The 14,254-nt window shown below is 53.5% G+C and overlaps 5 protein-coding genes across 5 annotated transcripts; 1 reads left to right on the top strand and 4 right to left on the bottom strand.

Moving 5' to 3' along the window:
- Nucleotides 1–756: 756 nt before the first annotated feature.
- On the bottom strand, nt 757–1,816 carry J4E84_010893 (uncharacterized protein; the record flags this gene model as incomplete). The annotated part of the gene is made up of 3 exons (XM_049393448.1): nt 757–1,061; nt 1,154–1,363; nt 1,456–1,816. 3 exons carry the CDS (start codon nt 1,814–1,816, stop codon nt 757–759), a joined length of 876 nt encoding a protein of 291 aa, XP_049238817.1.
- Nucleotides 1,817–2,111: 295 nt separating this feature from the next.
- Nucleotides 2,112–3,938, bottom strand: J4E84_010892 (uncharacterized protein; the record flags this gene model as incomplete). Its single annotated transcript, XM_049393447.1, has 2 exons — nt 2,112–2,570; nt 2,619–3,938. The coding sequence occupies 2 exons, from the start codon at nt 3,936–3,938 to the stop codon at nt 2,112–2,114; spliced, it is 1,779 nt and encodes a 592-aa protein (XP_049238816.1).
- Nucleotides 3,939–4,613: 675 nt separating this feature from the next.
- Nucleotides 4,614–8,762, top strand: CLU1 (Intracellular distribution of mitochondria; the record flags this gene model as incomplete). The annotated part of the gene is made up of 4 exons (XM_049393446.1): nt 4,614–4,647; nt 4,743–4,829; nt 4,880–4,935; nt 4,989–8,762. The coding sequence occupies 4 exons, from the start codon at nt 4,614–4,616 to the stop codon at nt 8,760–8,762; spliced, it is 3,951 nt and encodes a 1,316-aa protein (XP_049238815.1).
- Nucleotides 8,763–9,691: 929 nt separating this feature from the next.
- On the bottom strand, nt 9,692–11,248 carry J4E84_010890 (uncharacterized protein; the record flags this gene model as incomplete). The annotated part of the gene is made up of 2 exons (XM_049393445.1): nt 9,692–10,878; nt 10,948–11,248. The coding sequence occupies 2 exons, from the start codon at nt 11,246–11,248 to the stop codon at nt 9,692–9,694; spliced, it is 1,488 nt and encodes a 495-aa protein (XP_049238814.1).
- A 680-nt stretch (nt 11,249–11,928) lies between these two features.
- Nucleotides 11,929–13,100, bottom strand: J4E84_010889 (uncharacterized protein; the record flags this gene model as incomplete). The annotated part of the gene is made up of 2 exons (XM_049393444.1): nt 11,929–12,995; nt 13,097–13,100. The coding sequence occupies 2 exons, from the start codon at nt 13,098–13,100 to the stop codon at nt 11,929–11,931; spliced, it is 1,071 nt and encodes a 356-aa protein (XP_049238813.1).
- Between the last annotated feature and the right edge of the window lie 1,154 nt (nt 13,101–14,254).

Below are 14,254 nucleotides of genomic sequence, written 5' to 3'. Positions count from 1 at the left end.
TGCTTAGCGAGAATGCTTAGTGCACGGGTGGGGCGTTCACGTCATTTGTTGCGCTTTCTGCACGCGAGGGGCTTGATGTCACACGATTTGGAAGGATGTGAGAGCGGTAGATATCTCCGTTGTTTGGATGTCACGCACGTCATTGCAGGACTACTGCTTGAGCAGAGTCAGTTCCTTCGAGGCATATGAGCTGTGAGTCTACCCACGGACAATACCTAGGTATTTTCTCGAGTGTTTTGTCTAAGCCGGGTTCTGTAGCCACGAAACCCAGATCCAACTATGTGGTGTAGGCCTCACCCGACATCTCGACCTCTGTGACATAGCCAACAACGCCTCTCCTCACCCCACTCATCTATGCGCTCCCCATAACAAGAGCTCTGTTATCTTGGAAGATTTCGTGTAGATGTATCTTATTCCTCCGCCCATCGTCCAGAACCGAACTTCGAAGTCTCAGAGACCGGAATGAAGCTGTGCCTGGGGCTGGGGCCGGATTGGGGACGTCTTTGATCCTGAACAACAAGTGTACACCAACTCTCAAATGCCTGGGATAATTGTTTCTGAAGATCACAATTTCAGTGACATGCTTGGTACCCAGCTCTGCCTTGTGTTGGAAAAGCAAGAAAGCGAGCGTGCGACCCAATGGAGAGCCTGGGGTGCGTCAGCGTCGTTACCACCCACAACCCTTGGATGTTGTATGGGAGTAGGCCAGGACTGGTTCCGTCCTGTTTGCTCCTGGGCAATGTAAGGCGCTCAAGACTACTCACCAAGTAACGCTGGGCCTTCCTCGTCGTACATGTTGGCTATCACACCAGGCCAGTACGGTACCTCCTTGAGACCATGATTCTCCAACACTCTGTTGATGAGAGCGAGAGTCATCGTATTCTTGATGGTGAGCACAAGATAGTACTTGAGGCTTTTGGGGTCAATATTGCCGCGAAGCCAGTACGCCATCATGATGTCCGAGGCGCGCTTGAGCTCCGGGAGGCTAGCTTCTGCTGGGCTGTCATCCCAATTTGCCAGTGCTGCTGTTCTAGGGTTGAGGAAGTCGAGACCAATGATCACTTTGAGCTGTTAGTATATCTCCTAGTATGGTGTGCGTGAGTAGAGCCGGTAGCGCACGAAGGTGAGTCTACGTCCACTCGGAGATACTTACGTCCGCCTCGTTGGTTGATACCGAATCGAACATGCGCACCGGTACACCGCTCCCAAACACCATTGATGTCGTAGTACTGGTTTTGCGCCGCAAGAGCGTCTCCATCGTCATCTTCGGCGCGCTCGTTGTAGTGTTCTATGCTGTAACACACATTATCTCCGCCTTTTGTATGGGGCCTGGAATTGATACCAAGATCCTGGAACATAGTTCCTATAAAAGGTCAGTATCTATCAAGAACGATATCCAACCCTGAAGACTTTCAAGGAGGAATAGGAATGAACGCCCTCGCGCAATCGACGTACCGACCTTGTTGACATGGTAATCTTCGTTATCATCGGCAAATTGGCAATGCGATTTCTGGTCATATTCGCCAGTAAACCAACCCCAGAGACTTATCTCACTTGTGAGCGCGGCATCGGGCCATTGATTGCGCGCCGAAGGCGGTGTTCGTGTGTCCATATTTAGTCTACCAGCAGCTTCGTCCGTGGCTTCGAGTCGACATATCAAATCATCTCCCTTCTGGCGGGCTGCAGCCCATTCTGCGTCATCCGCGACCTTCTCAGGTTCCCATAGGACGTGTACCTTGGTAGGCTCATCGCTGGCTATATCTTGGGTAAGAGCGATCGAGGCCACGACAGCTATGAGCGTTAAAGAGAGTCTCATGGTGGGCTGAGCAGAAAACCCAGGTAAGTTTGAACAAACTTGAGTAGCTTGAAAAGAGATATCGGAGTTTTTAGCGATGTGTGTTGAGCCAGAGTGGGGCAGCAAACAACCGCCATTCCTCTCACTAGGGATTGCAACATGACAAGGGAGATAGATAAGGAAACTGACATTCTAGGGTATCGTGGCTTCCCAGTAGACACCAGCGCCACGCAGATTCAAACCAGCCGCCCATACCCATATCGTACATTCAAACGTATAATAGCCAGTCGTCCTAACATCTCAATGAACCTCTTATTCAACCATCCTTCTCATCATCGTCATCATCATCCCCCTTCCCAGGCACAGTCTCCATCTCCACCTCGCCCTGCACCTTGCCCTTGCTATCCTTCTGCACAATGCGATACTTGCCGCCCTCCCAAAGATCCTTGAACGTAAGTTCCTTAGTCCTGCCGAGACTCTCAATCGCACCGATACGCTCGAGCGTCGCTTCCAGGAAATCTTCGAAACCTGGCTCGGCGCAAATCTCGTTGAAGGCGCGTTGCATGGGTACGGAGTCTGCGCGGACAACGGCGTGCGAGTCGATGGAGAAGATGGAGAGGTCGTGGTGCTGGCGGATGAAGTCGGAACGCGTCATGATGAAGCGGGCGCGGTGGAGGGGGAAGGAGGGCAGGATGTGGCCTTCTTTTGGGTCGTAGGTTGATTCCATGTCGTGGTAGAGTTTGTAGAGGGCGTTGGCTAGGACCATGGCTGTGGACTGTAGGGATTAGTCTGAGAAAGTCAACGAAGAATATTGTATACGTACAGCATATTTCTGCTGGTCCATGACATCGTCGTCCATTTCCTCGCCGAGAATCGCGCAGTTGTTCAGGAACCAGATCTTTTCCATTTCGCAGATGCTGTTGCATTTTGCGACCATGTCTTCGGACTTGGCGACGCGGTTGAGGAAGGTTAGGCGTCCGCCGACTTTGTCGTATACTTCTTCGAGAATGGAGTCTTTTACCTTTTCGCCGTAGTACTTCATTCGGTAGTTGCGCAGGGCTTGCATGGCCCGGTCTTTGCTCAGATCCTTGATCTGATGGACTTCCATGCGTGTCGCGTACTGCTTTAGTCGTTCAAACACCCAGTACTTGTCCGAGTTGATGATGACGGTTGCAAGGTTGGCGGCTGCCCATTGCTCTGCCCGCTGCTGGATGAGTTCGAGCAGGTCTCGGCCGTCGTCATTGTCTCGGATCAAATGTGCGGAGTTGATAATGAGAATGAGCGGTCTGCCGACAGTTGCGCGTCGTCGCAAAGCTACTTTTTCGAGCTTGTTGAACGCGCGCTCAATGTCAAGAATGGCACCTGCATCGCGAGGCCCACGGATAGAGAATAGCGATCCAATGTTGTCCTCGTGGTACTCAAAGTCGAGACAGCGACCTAGCCGTACACGGAAGACTTCGAGATCTGCATGTGCTTCCATCATCGAACATCCCTCACCATTAATCTTATCCATGGCATCGATGAGCATGGAAGTCTTCCCAGTCCCTTTCTCGCCGAGAAGCAGATGGTAGCGTCCTTTCGTCTCACCCCAGACGATCTTGTCAATTCTTTCCTGCTCATCACGTGGGATCCAGCGATCATAGTCTTTATCGTCACCGTCCAGGTCCTTGCTGACTTGTAGTCGAGTAGGCTCACCTGCTTTCGGCATCTCCTTTCCAGTAGCTGCAAGCTCTAATACAGGATCGCCTTCCCGAAAAGCGTTCTCCATCTTTTCAAGCACGTTCCATTTGTAGTACTTAGTATAACCAATGCCGACGCATCCAAGGATGAAGATGCTGGCTCCGGTAGTAGCAGCAGCCTCAAACATCTTCCAGGCTGTGCTTTTCCATTCTGCCTTCTTTTTCTCGCGTTTCTCCTCTTGCTGCTCTTCCTCTTCCTCCAAACGCTCTGCAGCGTCGTCAATGGGGTTTGGCGCATCGTTGCCAGGAGTCGGAGGACCGGATTGGCCACTCAAAGCGCGCGCCAAAGAGGGCTGGCATAACCTTGTTCTTTGCAGTACCGGACCAGCCTGCTGAGACCGATACGCGAAAGGTTGTCGTGTCAACGCGGCATGAGCGCGCGTGATATGTCGTAGCATTAACATTATTGCGCTGGCGCGTTCCAAGTCACGTTGGTGTCGCGTGCTTTCCAATGTTACACGTGTCAAACGTAGGCGCAGCCAGAGGTTCAACAGACGTGGAATGGACTAGGAAAGGAATGAATGAGAGTTAAACGAGAGACAGACGCGTGAAAGGAGAGATGATTGAGATGGACGGGACGAGATTGGAGGAGAGGGACGCCAAAGGAGGTACCGCGGCCTTGTTACGCTGGTGTTGCGATAATTTGCCGCAGGGGCCAAGTGCGAGTGCCAAGTGCGAACGGCAGGAGCGACCGTGGTGACAGCATGGTGGAACTCGCGTCAATCACCATATCGATAACCGGCGTGAAGACAGACACGGCGTGTAGGACATGGCAACTCATGTACTCCAAAATTCACGCGATATTGCTGACCCCGGTGCATGGGGGCCGTTTTCCCGATGACATGCCTGTGGCCTCGGAAGTGGAGAGCGAGCTTAGCGGACCATCCCGGCGCCCTCAAGAAAAATATTCTGGAGACATGACCGGAGAGTCACCTCTCTCCCCATCACTCGCCGCATGTCATTGTACATTAATGCGCCATTCCTGTATATCTCCTTCCTTCCCTAGACCGATTCCCTCTTTCCCCAGTCGTTCTTTCCCGGCGTCGTAGTGTTTCTCGACATATCCACAGCCCGCCATCATGGCCGCTAGTACCAATGACGCTTCCAAGTCTGGTGAGCTTCCCGCCCGCACACGACCGTGATGGAAATTTATTCCCAGGCGCAATAATTCTGTTTGCACCCCATGGCTAACATCAATGGCAACGCAGAGGTCGAGAAGACGCCCAGCAAAGACGTCACCACCGAGGGGCAGAATGAGGGCACAGAGGAAGATGGCGCTGGCCAGCAGCCAGACAGTATGTCAATTGACTTTCCAGGTATTCAATATATCTAACAATTTATCTAGACATCTTCCAGGTCACCATCAAGCTCCCACACGAGCCGTTCGAGATGCCGATAACGGTGCGTATTGAGAGTTAGAAAAGAAAATATGGACGACAAACTCACGACTCCAGATCTCAACGGCCGAGCAGGTGCAAGACCTCCGTCAGAGCATCATCGAGACGCCCCACACGTTCCAGTACTCGTGCTTCCACCTGGAGCACGACGGCAAGCGCATCAACGATTACGTCGAACTCTCTGAAGTCGAGGGACTGAAGGCCGATTCGGTACTCACCCTGGTGGAGGACCCATACACAGAGAAGGAGGCGCGGTTACATGTGGTCCGCGTCCGCGAGCTCATCGGCGCTGCCGGTGACCGTACCGATGCGCTGCACGGCATCATGGCTGGACTGTCACTGCACGACACCGTTGGCCACGAGCAGATCTCCAAGCCCAAGCAGGACGGCCCGGAGCAGTCGCCATTGGCAGACTACGACTTCAAGGCATCGGGCAACATCAAGAACCTGCTGCCGCCCACCGAGGAAGCCGCGCCCAAGACGATCAAATCCATCGCCGTATCGCCCTGGAATCCCCCGCCATACCACCTCCGATCCAAGGGCCACCTGCTGTATCTGGTAGTCACGACCAACGAGAACGAGCAACACCACATCACAGCTCACGTCTCCGGCTTCTACGTCAACAAGTCGTCGAATGCCAGTTTCGACCCCTTCCCGCGCCAGCCACCAAAAGACAAGCAGGCACACTCGCTCCTCACCCTCCTTGAGGACCTGTCGCCATCTTTCCGCACTTCGTTCCAGGAATTGCTGGAGCACAATGCGAAGAAGGAGCTGCTTACCATCTTCCAGCTCTCCAACGCCATTCCTGCCAACCCATGGTTGGTGCCCGCACCCACGTCGTCCCTCACCCCACACCAGCCGGATCTCGCGCGGACACAGGAGAGCTACCTGATTTCGGGTGTTGAGAACACCGAGACCCTCCGCGACTGGAATGAAGAGTTCCAGTCGACGAGGGAGATGCCCAAGGAGGCTGTCCACGACCGTGTCTTCCGCGAGCGCCTCACATCGAAGCTGTTTGCCGACTACAACGACGCTGCGACCCGCGGTGCTATGCTGGTAGCACGGGGCGAGATTGCGCCTCTCAACCCTACCGAGGCCAAGGACGCGCAGATCTTCGTATACAACAACATCTTCTACTCCTTCGGCGCTGATGGCGTCGGCACATTCGGCGCTGAGGGTGGTGATGAGGCTGCGCGCGTGGCTGTAGGCAAGGACGTTTTCGGTGTCCGCGCTGTCAACAACCTCGACATCAACAACCTCTTCACCTCTGGAACCGTCGTCGTCGACTACCAAGGAAAGCGCATTGTTGGCCAGAGCATAGTGCCCGGAATCTTCAAGCAGCGCGACCCCGGCGAGCACCAGATCGATTACGGTGCGGTTGAGGGCAAGGAGATTGTCGCCGATGACAAGTCGTTCGTCCCGTTGTTCGAGCAGCTCTCCAAGGCGCTGCGCGTCAAGAAGCATCCCGTATGGGACAAGGACAATGTCCGTCACGAGCTTGAGGGAAGTGTTGAGACTAAGGGTCTGATCGGCACCGACGGTAGGCGGTACGCTCTGGACCTCTACCGCCTCACACCTCTCGACGTTGCTTGGATAGAGGCACACTGGACCGAGCCCAGCAAGGAGGGTGAGAAGGAGGCGACTGATAAGGACTACCCCCACCGCATGACAACACTCCGCCCTGAGCTCGTAGAGTCATACGGCAGGGTCAAGCTCCGCGAGTACGTCAAGGAGCAGATGGCCAAGAAGACCACAAAGAAGGACGAAGCCCCTGCGAAGGAAGCCAAGGCCGAAGAGAGCTCATCTGAAGAGGAATCTTCGGAAGAGGAGTCATCTGAGGAGGAGTCTTCTTCGGAAGAGGAGGACTCTGATGAAGAGAAGGAGAAGATGCCCAAGGCCAAGAAAATCTCCAAGGCGGAGAGGAAGGCCGCGGAGAAGGCTGCCAAGGTTGCAAAGAAGGAGACCGCCGACGCCGAGAAGAAGCCTGAGACCGAAGATCCTGAGCAGGAGCGCGTCGACATTTCCGGATTCTCCTTCGCGCTCAACCCTGATGTCTTCTCGGGCCAGAACCCGCAATCAGAGGAGGACAAGAAGGAGTGGGCTCAGGACGAGGCTGAGGTCCGCGCTGCTTGCGAACATCTTACTGCGGAGGTCATCCCCCGCATGGTCCAGGAGCTCAAGGAGGGCGAAGTCGGTTTCCCAATGGACGGCCAGTCCCTGAGCAACCTCCTGCACAAGCGGGGTGTGAACATGCGCTACCTCGGAAAGCTCGCTGAGCTGGCTGACAAGCCTGACCCAAGGCTTCAGGCCTTGAAGCGTCTCATCATCCAGGAGATGATCGCACGTGGTTTCAAGCACTTTGCCAACTCCAAGCTACGCAACGTGTCCGCGCCTTTCGCAGCACCCGCAGCCGCTCACCTACTCAACTGCTTGCTCGGCGCCGATGTTAGCGCTAAGCCTGTGGCTGAGTGCGACAGCAGCCTCAAGAAGATGTACCCCGAGGATGACTTTAGCTTCGAGAAGCTCACACCTGAGGCCCTCAAGAAGGAGGTCGTTGCTCAGGTTGCCCTACGATTCCGCTACGACCTCGGTCAGTCGTGGATCGAGTCTGGCAAGGAGATGCAGATGCTCCGTGAGGTCTCCCTCAAGCTTGGTCTCCAGCTGGAGTGCAAGTCGTACGCCTTCACCAAGGAGACCTTTGCCGCCAGCCAGCCGGCTGAGAAGCCCGCTGCGCCGCAGACCAACGGCCACTCCACATCTTCAAAGAAGAAGAAGAACAAGTCCATCAGCACGCCGCCAGCCCGAACGGCTAGCCCCACTGTTCCTCTTGCTCCACAAACCTTCCATGCGGACGACATTCTGAACATCGTCCCTGTCATCAAGGAGGCTTCACCAAAGAGCTTGTTGGCTGAGGAGGCACTTGAGGCAGGCCGCATGTCCATTGCCCAAGACCAGAAGGAGCTTGGCCAAGAACTGCTCCTAGAGTCTCTCCAGCTGCACGAGCAGATCTACGGTGTGCTGCACCCTGAGGTAGCTAAGGCTTACCACACCCTGTCGAACCTGCTCTACAGCCTTGACGACAAGGTCTCGGCTCTTGAGCTCGCACACAAAGCCATCATCGTGTCCGAGCGAACTCTTGGTGTCGACCACTCGGAGACTGTGCTTGCCTACCTCAACGTCGGTCTGTTCGAGCATGGCTCGGGTAACACCACAGCCGCTCTGATCTACGTCCGTCACGCGCTCGAGCTGTGGAAGATCCTCTACGGCCCCGACCACCCCGACTCGATCACAACCCTCAACAACGCCGCCGTCATGCTGCAGGCCGCGAAGATGTACCACGAGTCGCGACTCTGGTTCGAGGCCTCGCTAGCCGTCTGCGAGGAGGTCTGCGGCAAGAACTCGATCAACACCGCTACTCTGCTGTTCCAGACCGCTCAAGCTCTGGCTCTCGACAAGGACATGCGCGGTGGTGTCAACCGCATGCGCGAGTCTTACAACATCTTCAAGGAGGTGCTCGGAGCAGATGACCGCAACACCAAGGAAGCTGAGAGCTGGCTCGAACAGCTCACCCACAGCGCTGTGTCCCAAGCCAAGCAGCTCAACGACCTCGCCAAGACGCGTATCCGCCGCATGCAGCTCCCCGGCCGCAACCCCCTTCGACCTGCTGCCGCCACTCCTTCCGCTAGTGATGCCGCTGCCGCCGCCGGTAGCCAGCGCACTGGAAGTGGTCGCGTCGACCAGCGCAAGATCGAGGATCTCCTCAAGTACATTGAGGGTGACGCGCAGAAGACACCGTCGAAGAAGAAGCCGACGAACCCCAGGAAGCGTTAAACCTGCTATGTCATGTTTTTGACGTTGTCTGATATTGTTGCGAAGCTACGCCAAAAGTATACATACCACAAAAAGTGCTGTTGTTTGCGCGATAATGATGTGTATCATACCTGCAGAACATCTTAGCAGCAGCTTTTACGAATCTGACGCGCTTTCTCTTTTGATTCATGGGAATCTGGCTTTTTGGTATGGCTTCGGCTTGCATTCTTTGGAGTTTTTGGGTTGGTTGGGCAACAACTGGGGGAGGTGAGATGGATGGGCATGTACTTTACGCATACCGACGACACCAAAACGCGCTCACTGTATATCTAGATAGACCAGGGCGGATGGCTCAAGGGAACAAAATATATGTCGGATGTACATGGATTGTATGGTATGGTAAATAAGGAAGGGGTGGGATGGATGGAAATAGGTGGGATAAGGAAGGAACATGGACGACGAGACGACTAGATGTACTCAATACCAATGCAAGAATATCTCCTCTTCATTCACTTCACCCGCATTACCCATGATGGTACATCAAATTCTTTCTACTTACATTCATCTCACCACTTAATACATGAAAAATATGAACAGGTCTGCAGACTACATCAAGATAAAACCTGCAAAGTGGGTAACCTAACGTCAACGTAGGCACCTTACTACTTTGTAGATAAATAATGCTAAATAATTCTATAGACTACAGTAAGATAAAAACTCACAAAGTAGTTACTCTAACGTCTACGTAGGCTCTAGGGTGTCCTTTTTGATTAGGTTAACGTGTCACTTTCGACACTGTCCGAAACCATAGCACCGTCAATTGATTCGGGATCTTTTATTCATCTACACTACACAACTGTCGTTCCATCGCTGTGTTAGTAAGCGAAAGGCTCAAATCATCGCTTTTGTTTCCACGCTCTCAGTTCCACCACCCATACAATCTCGAATGTTCAGATACTTGCCTCGTCCTCCGGGATCGGATGCCGTTTACCAAACTCTGCAATGATGTCCGCAGCCTTCTGGTGTATCTCTGGATCCTCTTCCGACCGCCCAGCCTTCCTCCTCTCATTCATTTCCCTCACCCTCGCGAGCAACGCATGGTTGGCGGACTTCATGAGCAGACTCGACTTCCTTTCCCTCGCATCCGCAAGCTTCTTCTTCAACCTCTCGATATCGCTCTTTAGGTTCTCCCTCAGCGGCGACCGCTCAATCACATACTGAGCACAGTTATCCCATTCCTGCTCCGAAGTCTTGAGCGCAGAGTTGGCGCTTCGGGCTGCGGGATAGTGGCTGAAGCCGCCTCCGTTTCCCATGTAGCCTTCGGCGAGGCGGGTTAATACGATCTCGGAAAGAGATGCGTGTGAGGCGGTGTGGCAGATGTAGATGATGTACTGGGTCATCTTGTATAGTTTGGGAAGAGTGTTGTTTGCGAAGAGTACGGCAGCGATTGCTTCGGCGAGGTTCATGGCGGGGTTAGAGTGAGAGTGGCTGGCGTGTTTCTTGAGGCGGGCTTGGGAGCGGTTTGAATATCCAACGTGAACGAGTGGATGCTTCAATGGCTTGTTGCGGTGCTGAGGTGGTAAGCCGCTTAGTCGCGCTCGTACTTTCTCGATCAGGCGGGTGATTTCCTTGACCCTGGCGGCAGACTGGAACTCGCGGTATGTGCTGTCTTTCTCTGTTCCTGAGCAGATCGATGTGCGGTTCCTTGACGTTGTCGATCTCGTTCGCGAGGGTATGGTTTGTAGCATTGACGTATCCTTCCATGGTGTCCAGGATCGTGATGAGTTCGTGTGGCGTAGGAGAATACCGTTGTCGTCGACGAAGAGCTGGTAGTAGATTGATGGTTTGTCTTTGGCTTCAGCATACAAGTCGTCCAAGCGGTCCTTGATGACACTGTTGCTCTTCGCTTGGAGAGCCAGATTACTGCGTATGACGGCCTTGAGAATGTCCTTATCCATAGAAGCGACCATCATGCGCGCCGGAGCGAGGATGCACTGCTCATCGGCGTTTGATATTGTAGCAGAGTCGTGACAATGAGCCGCGATCTCGTCCTTGAGTAGTACTTTCAGCATACCCTCATATCCGCCTTCTTGCCAGAGCGCGAGCTTCGTCCATTTGGCGGTATCTAAGTCGTCACCTAAGTCAAAGCTGTCAGTGATCATGCAATTTGCGTGCGAAGGACAGGAACTCTAGTATAATGACTTACCAAAGGCGGGCAAGTCTTCCGGGTTCAGTACGTCCTGTGTGAACGCTGTGTCTTCCAAGTTTAGGGATTCTACTGGGGTCTTGACGCTCGGTATTGATGAGTCGTGGTCATCGCTCATGTCTTCAACATCGCGCTCATCAGATTCGCCGATGGCCTCGTCGCCGCTCGCCTCATCGTCCGTCTCTTGATCCCGCTCGAGAATGTCCTCATCGTCCGCGTCCGCGCCTTGTACACGAGCAGCAATGGCGTTGAAAGCGGGGGCACGCGTGTTGAGTAAAGGTGTGGTGTTCATCGTGGCCATTGTAGGCGGTTGGCGACGGTGAAGTAGTGGGTTGTGTCGGGGGTCACTGTGATTGTGGAAACCTCGTCTGAGATCTCAAAGATGCGCAGCCGAGATAGCGATATAGTAAGTGTGGTGCGGTCGCACGACGTGGTAGGATGCTCTGGTGGCTTTGTGACGCGGAGGAAATTGCGAACCGCAGCGGTGTAGGAAGAACCTTACGGACGTAGAAAAGGTTGGGATCTGAAAGTGCGGAGCGGATCAAGCGAGGAGCTAACTAACTCTCTTTCACCTTCACTTCTGAGATTTTAGCGTACTTTGAGAGATGCTTCTGTTACAGTACTGTTATGCGGCAGACGAGGAAGAGATGGCCCGTATATACTAGCTACTGATGTGTAAGACCAGGTGTCACTGCCGACTCTATACGTCAAGCTACATGCACTTGCACCACATCCGTAAGTTCCGTCGATGTCTTGGGCAATTTACCAATTTTCGCAGCGTCTTTACCTCTAGGCGTCGGCTTAATACCTCCACGTTGTACATCAGATCTGACGTGATTCACGGTGTCGTCAAAAGAGGTTGAGGCTACCTAGGTAGTTACAGCATTTTCATATTCTACAAACATCTTGTGGCTACATGGAGAATCTCCAGGGTTACCCAGTTGTCATGAGAGTGTCAGCGCCGAGCTGTCGGGTCTCACCCTACTTCTTCTGAAGCTCTGCTTCGAGCTTTGCATTGCGCTCTCGGAGGTCCTTGACAGTCTCGCGGAGATCTTCTGCGGCTACCATTTGTATACTGACGGTGTCCTTGAGGGCGTCGATAGTGCCTTTGAGGGCGTCGATCTCGGGCTTCTTGTCATTGGTATCCGGCTTCTTGTCAGCGAGCAGACCTGCATCTTTTGCTTCCGCATCTGGCTGGGCAGACTTGCTGAGGAAGTCAGCTTCCTTGGTCTTTGTCTCCTTGAGCGCTGCAAGTTCCAAGCTCTGGTCGGCGAAAACACGTTGCAGAATCGCAGAGCTCTGATTGAGCCTGTCGAGGTCGGCCTCGTAGTCCTCCTGCGCGGCTTCAGACTCGAGCGCGTGTTCCTTCTTGATCTCAGTGATTATAGTCTCATGGCCCTCCCTCATTTCTTTGAGCAGCCAGTCGCAGTGGTTCTTCTCGTCGTTGAGCTTGGTCTCGTAGTGCTTGATGGTTTTCTCGAGCTTGGACTTCGATTCGTTCTCCAGGTGAGCAATCTTGGCGTCGTAGTTCTCGGTGAGGTGGTTGAGCTTGGTCTCGGATTTCTTCTTTATCTCGACGACATCATGCTTGATGAAGTCCCTCACGCGTTCGATCTCAATCTCTTGAAGTTTTTCCTTTTCCCTGAGCTGGCGATCGTGATTCTTGGTGACGTTCTCGAGCTTTGTCTGGGACTCTTTCTCCATCTCCGCGATCCTGGTCTCGTAGCCCGTCTTCATGCCTTTGAGCGTAGCATCGTAGTTTTTCTTTTCGTCGTTGAGATTGGTTTCGTATTTCTTGACGGTGTTCTCGAGCTTAGTACGGGACTCCTTCTTCATGTCGGCGATCCTGGTCCGGTAGTCGTTGATGAAGAAGTCAAGCATAGACTCGAAGATCCGGTTGTTCTGCGCGATCGCGGCCTCGTAGTCTGCCTTCTGCGCCTTGAGCTTCTCGGCGGCTTCCGACTTGACAGGGCGCTTTTCGTAAAGCGAACCACTAGCCAAGTCGGATGTGGGGTTCGCGAACTTGCGGTGTTTCTCAACGGTCATCTCTGAGTGCATAGTCAGCAAGGGTAGTATGAATGGTAAGTATAGCGCGTGTACATACTGTTTGCTAGAGGGCCCGGAACTGACGAGTCGTACGCGCTCCAACGCATGGCAAAACGCTCGTGTTCTGGGGTATGACTGAATGTAGACATTGTGGCTGCAGGGTGGGGGAGAGAGGAAGTGGAAAAGGCGTATGAGCAAGCGGTCGTGGAGCGGTCGCGAGTAGTTAGTTGCTCGGAACATGTTTTCTCCGGAATGACAGTGAATGGTTGGGGTGTAGAGAAACCCCTGACAGAGGGCGTTCAAGAGCGCGCTAAAGTACTCTGGATTCATCGGAGTTAATCGGGACTTTCTACCGCACATCGTACACAGAGGAGAGTATCTCTGAGTTTTTCAGTTTTATTCGACAGCTATACACAATCCCGTCATCGGCAACCACACTCCAAAGCCTAATGGGGATTCGCAACACAAGCCTCTCTAGGAACAGACGGCTCATCAGAGAGCAGACGGGGAGTGAAGGACATGTTGTTTCCTCCTAAATCTGTACAGCAGCCATTATACAAAGAAAGTGCGACTCTTACGGATGCCTCAAAAGAGATTCCTTCATTGATCATGTCAGGGGCCAAGCCAACCGGCACCTTGGTTTCCGGGTCTACAAGAAACAAGTCCTGTCCAAAAGCTTTCCCGTCGGCGGACGGGAGGTGTTGGCCGACGCATAGCAGAAGAAGAGGGTCTTGTCTTTGATGTTTGGGCCGGCGTGCGTGCTTTGCCAAGAGACCAATGGAAATGAGGTCTTCGCCGTGGTGGATGTAGACGGGGACGAAGAGCTTGTTGACCCATGCTGTGGAGGATAAGGGAACGCGGCAATTAACCATTCCAGCGAGGAGGAGTATGGTATGTAGCAGTGGTGTCGACCATAGACCTTGCATCTGTTGCTTGAAGTGATCCCACGCTACATCCTGGACTCCTCTATTGCTATGCGATATATATGCGCTCCACATGCGGTTGAGAATCTTCCTGGCCTGCGCAAAGAGTGGTACATACTCGCCAGCCTCATTCAGGCGGGCCTCTTGCTCTGTCTCGTCTAGGCTACTGACATCCACTACACACTCGCCTTCCTCGAATTCTAGTCCGGGATCGGTTCTCGTCCGAGTATGATCACCATCGTCAAACACTTGTGTTGCACACTCTGGGTTAATGGGAACCCAACCGCACCTCGCGGCATCAGCGTGATTGAGCGTCCATCGATGATTAGGATAATTCC

This window comes from Alternaria hordeiaustralica (assembly GCF_023758085.1).
Source record: "Alternaria hordeiaustralica strain BMP 2776 chromosome Unknown scaffold_49, whole genome shotgun sequence".
Classification (NCBI taxonomy): Eukaryota; Fungi; Ascomycota; class Dothideomycetes; order Pleosporales; family Pleosporaceae; genus Alternaria; species Alternaria hordeiaustralica.
This window is presented reverse-complemented; position numbering and strand designations above follow the sequence as displayed.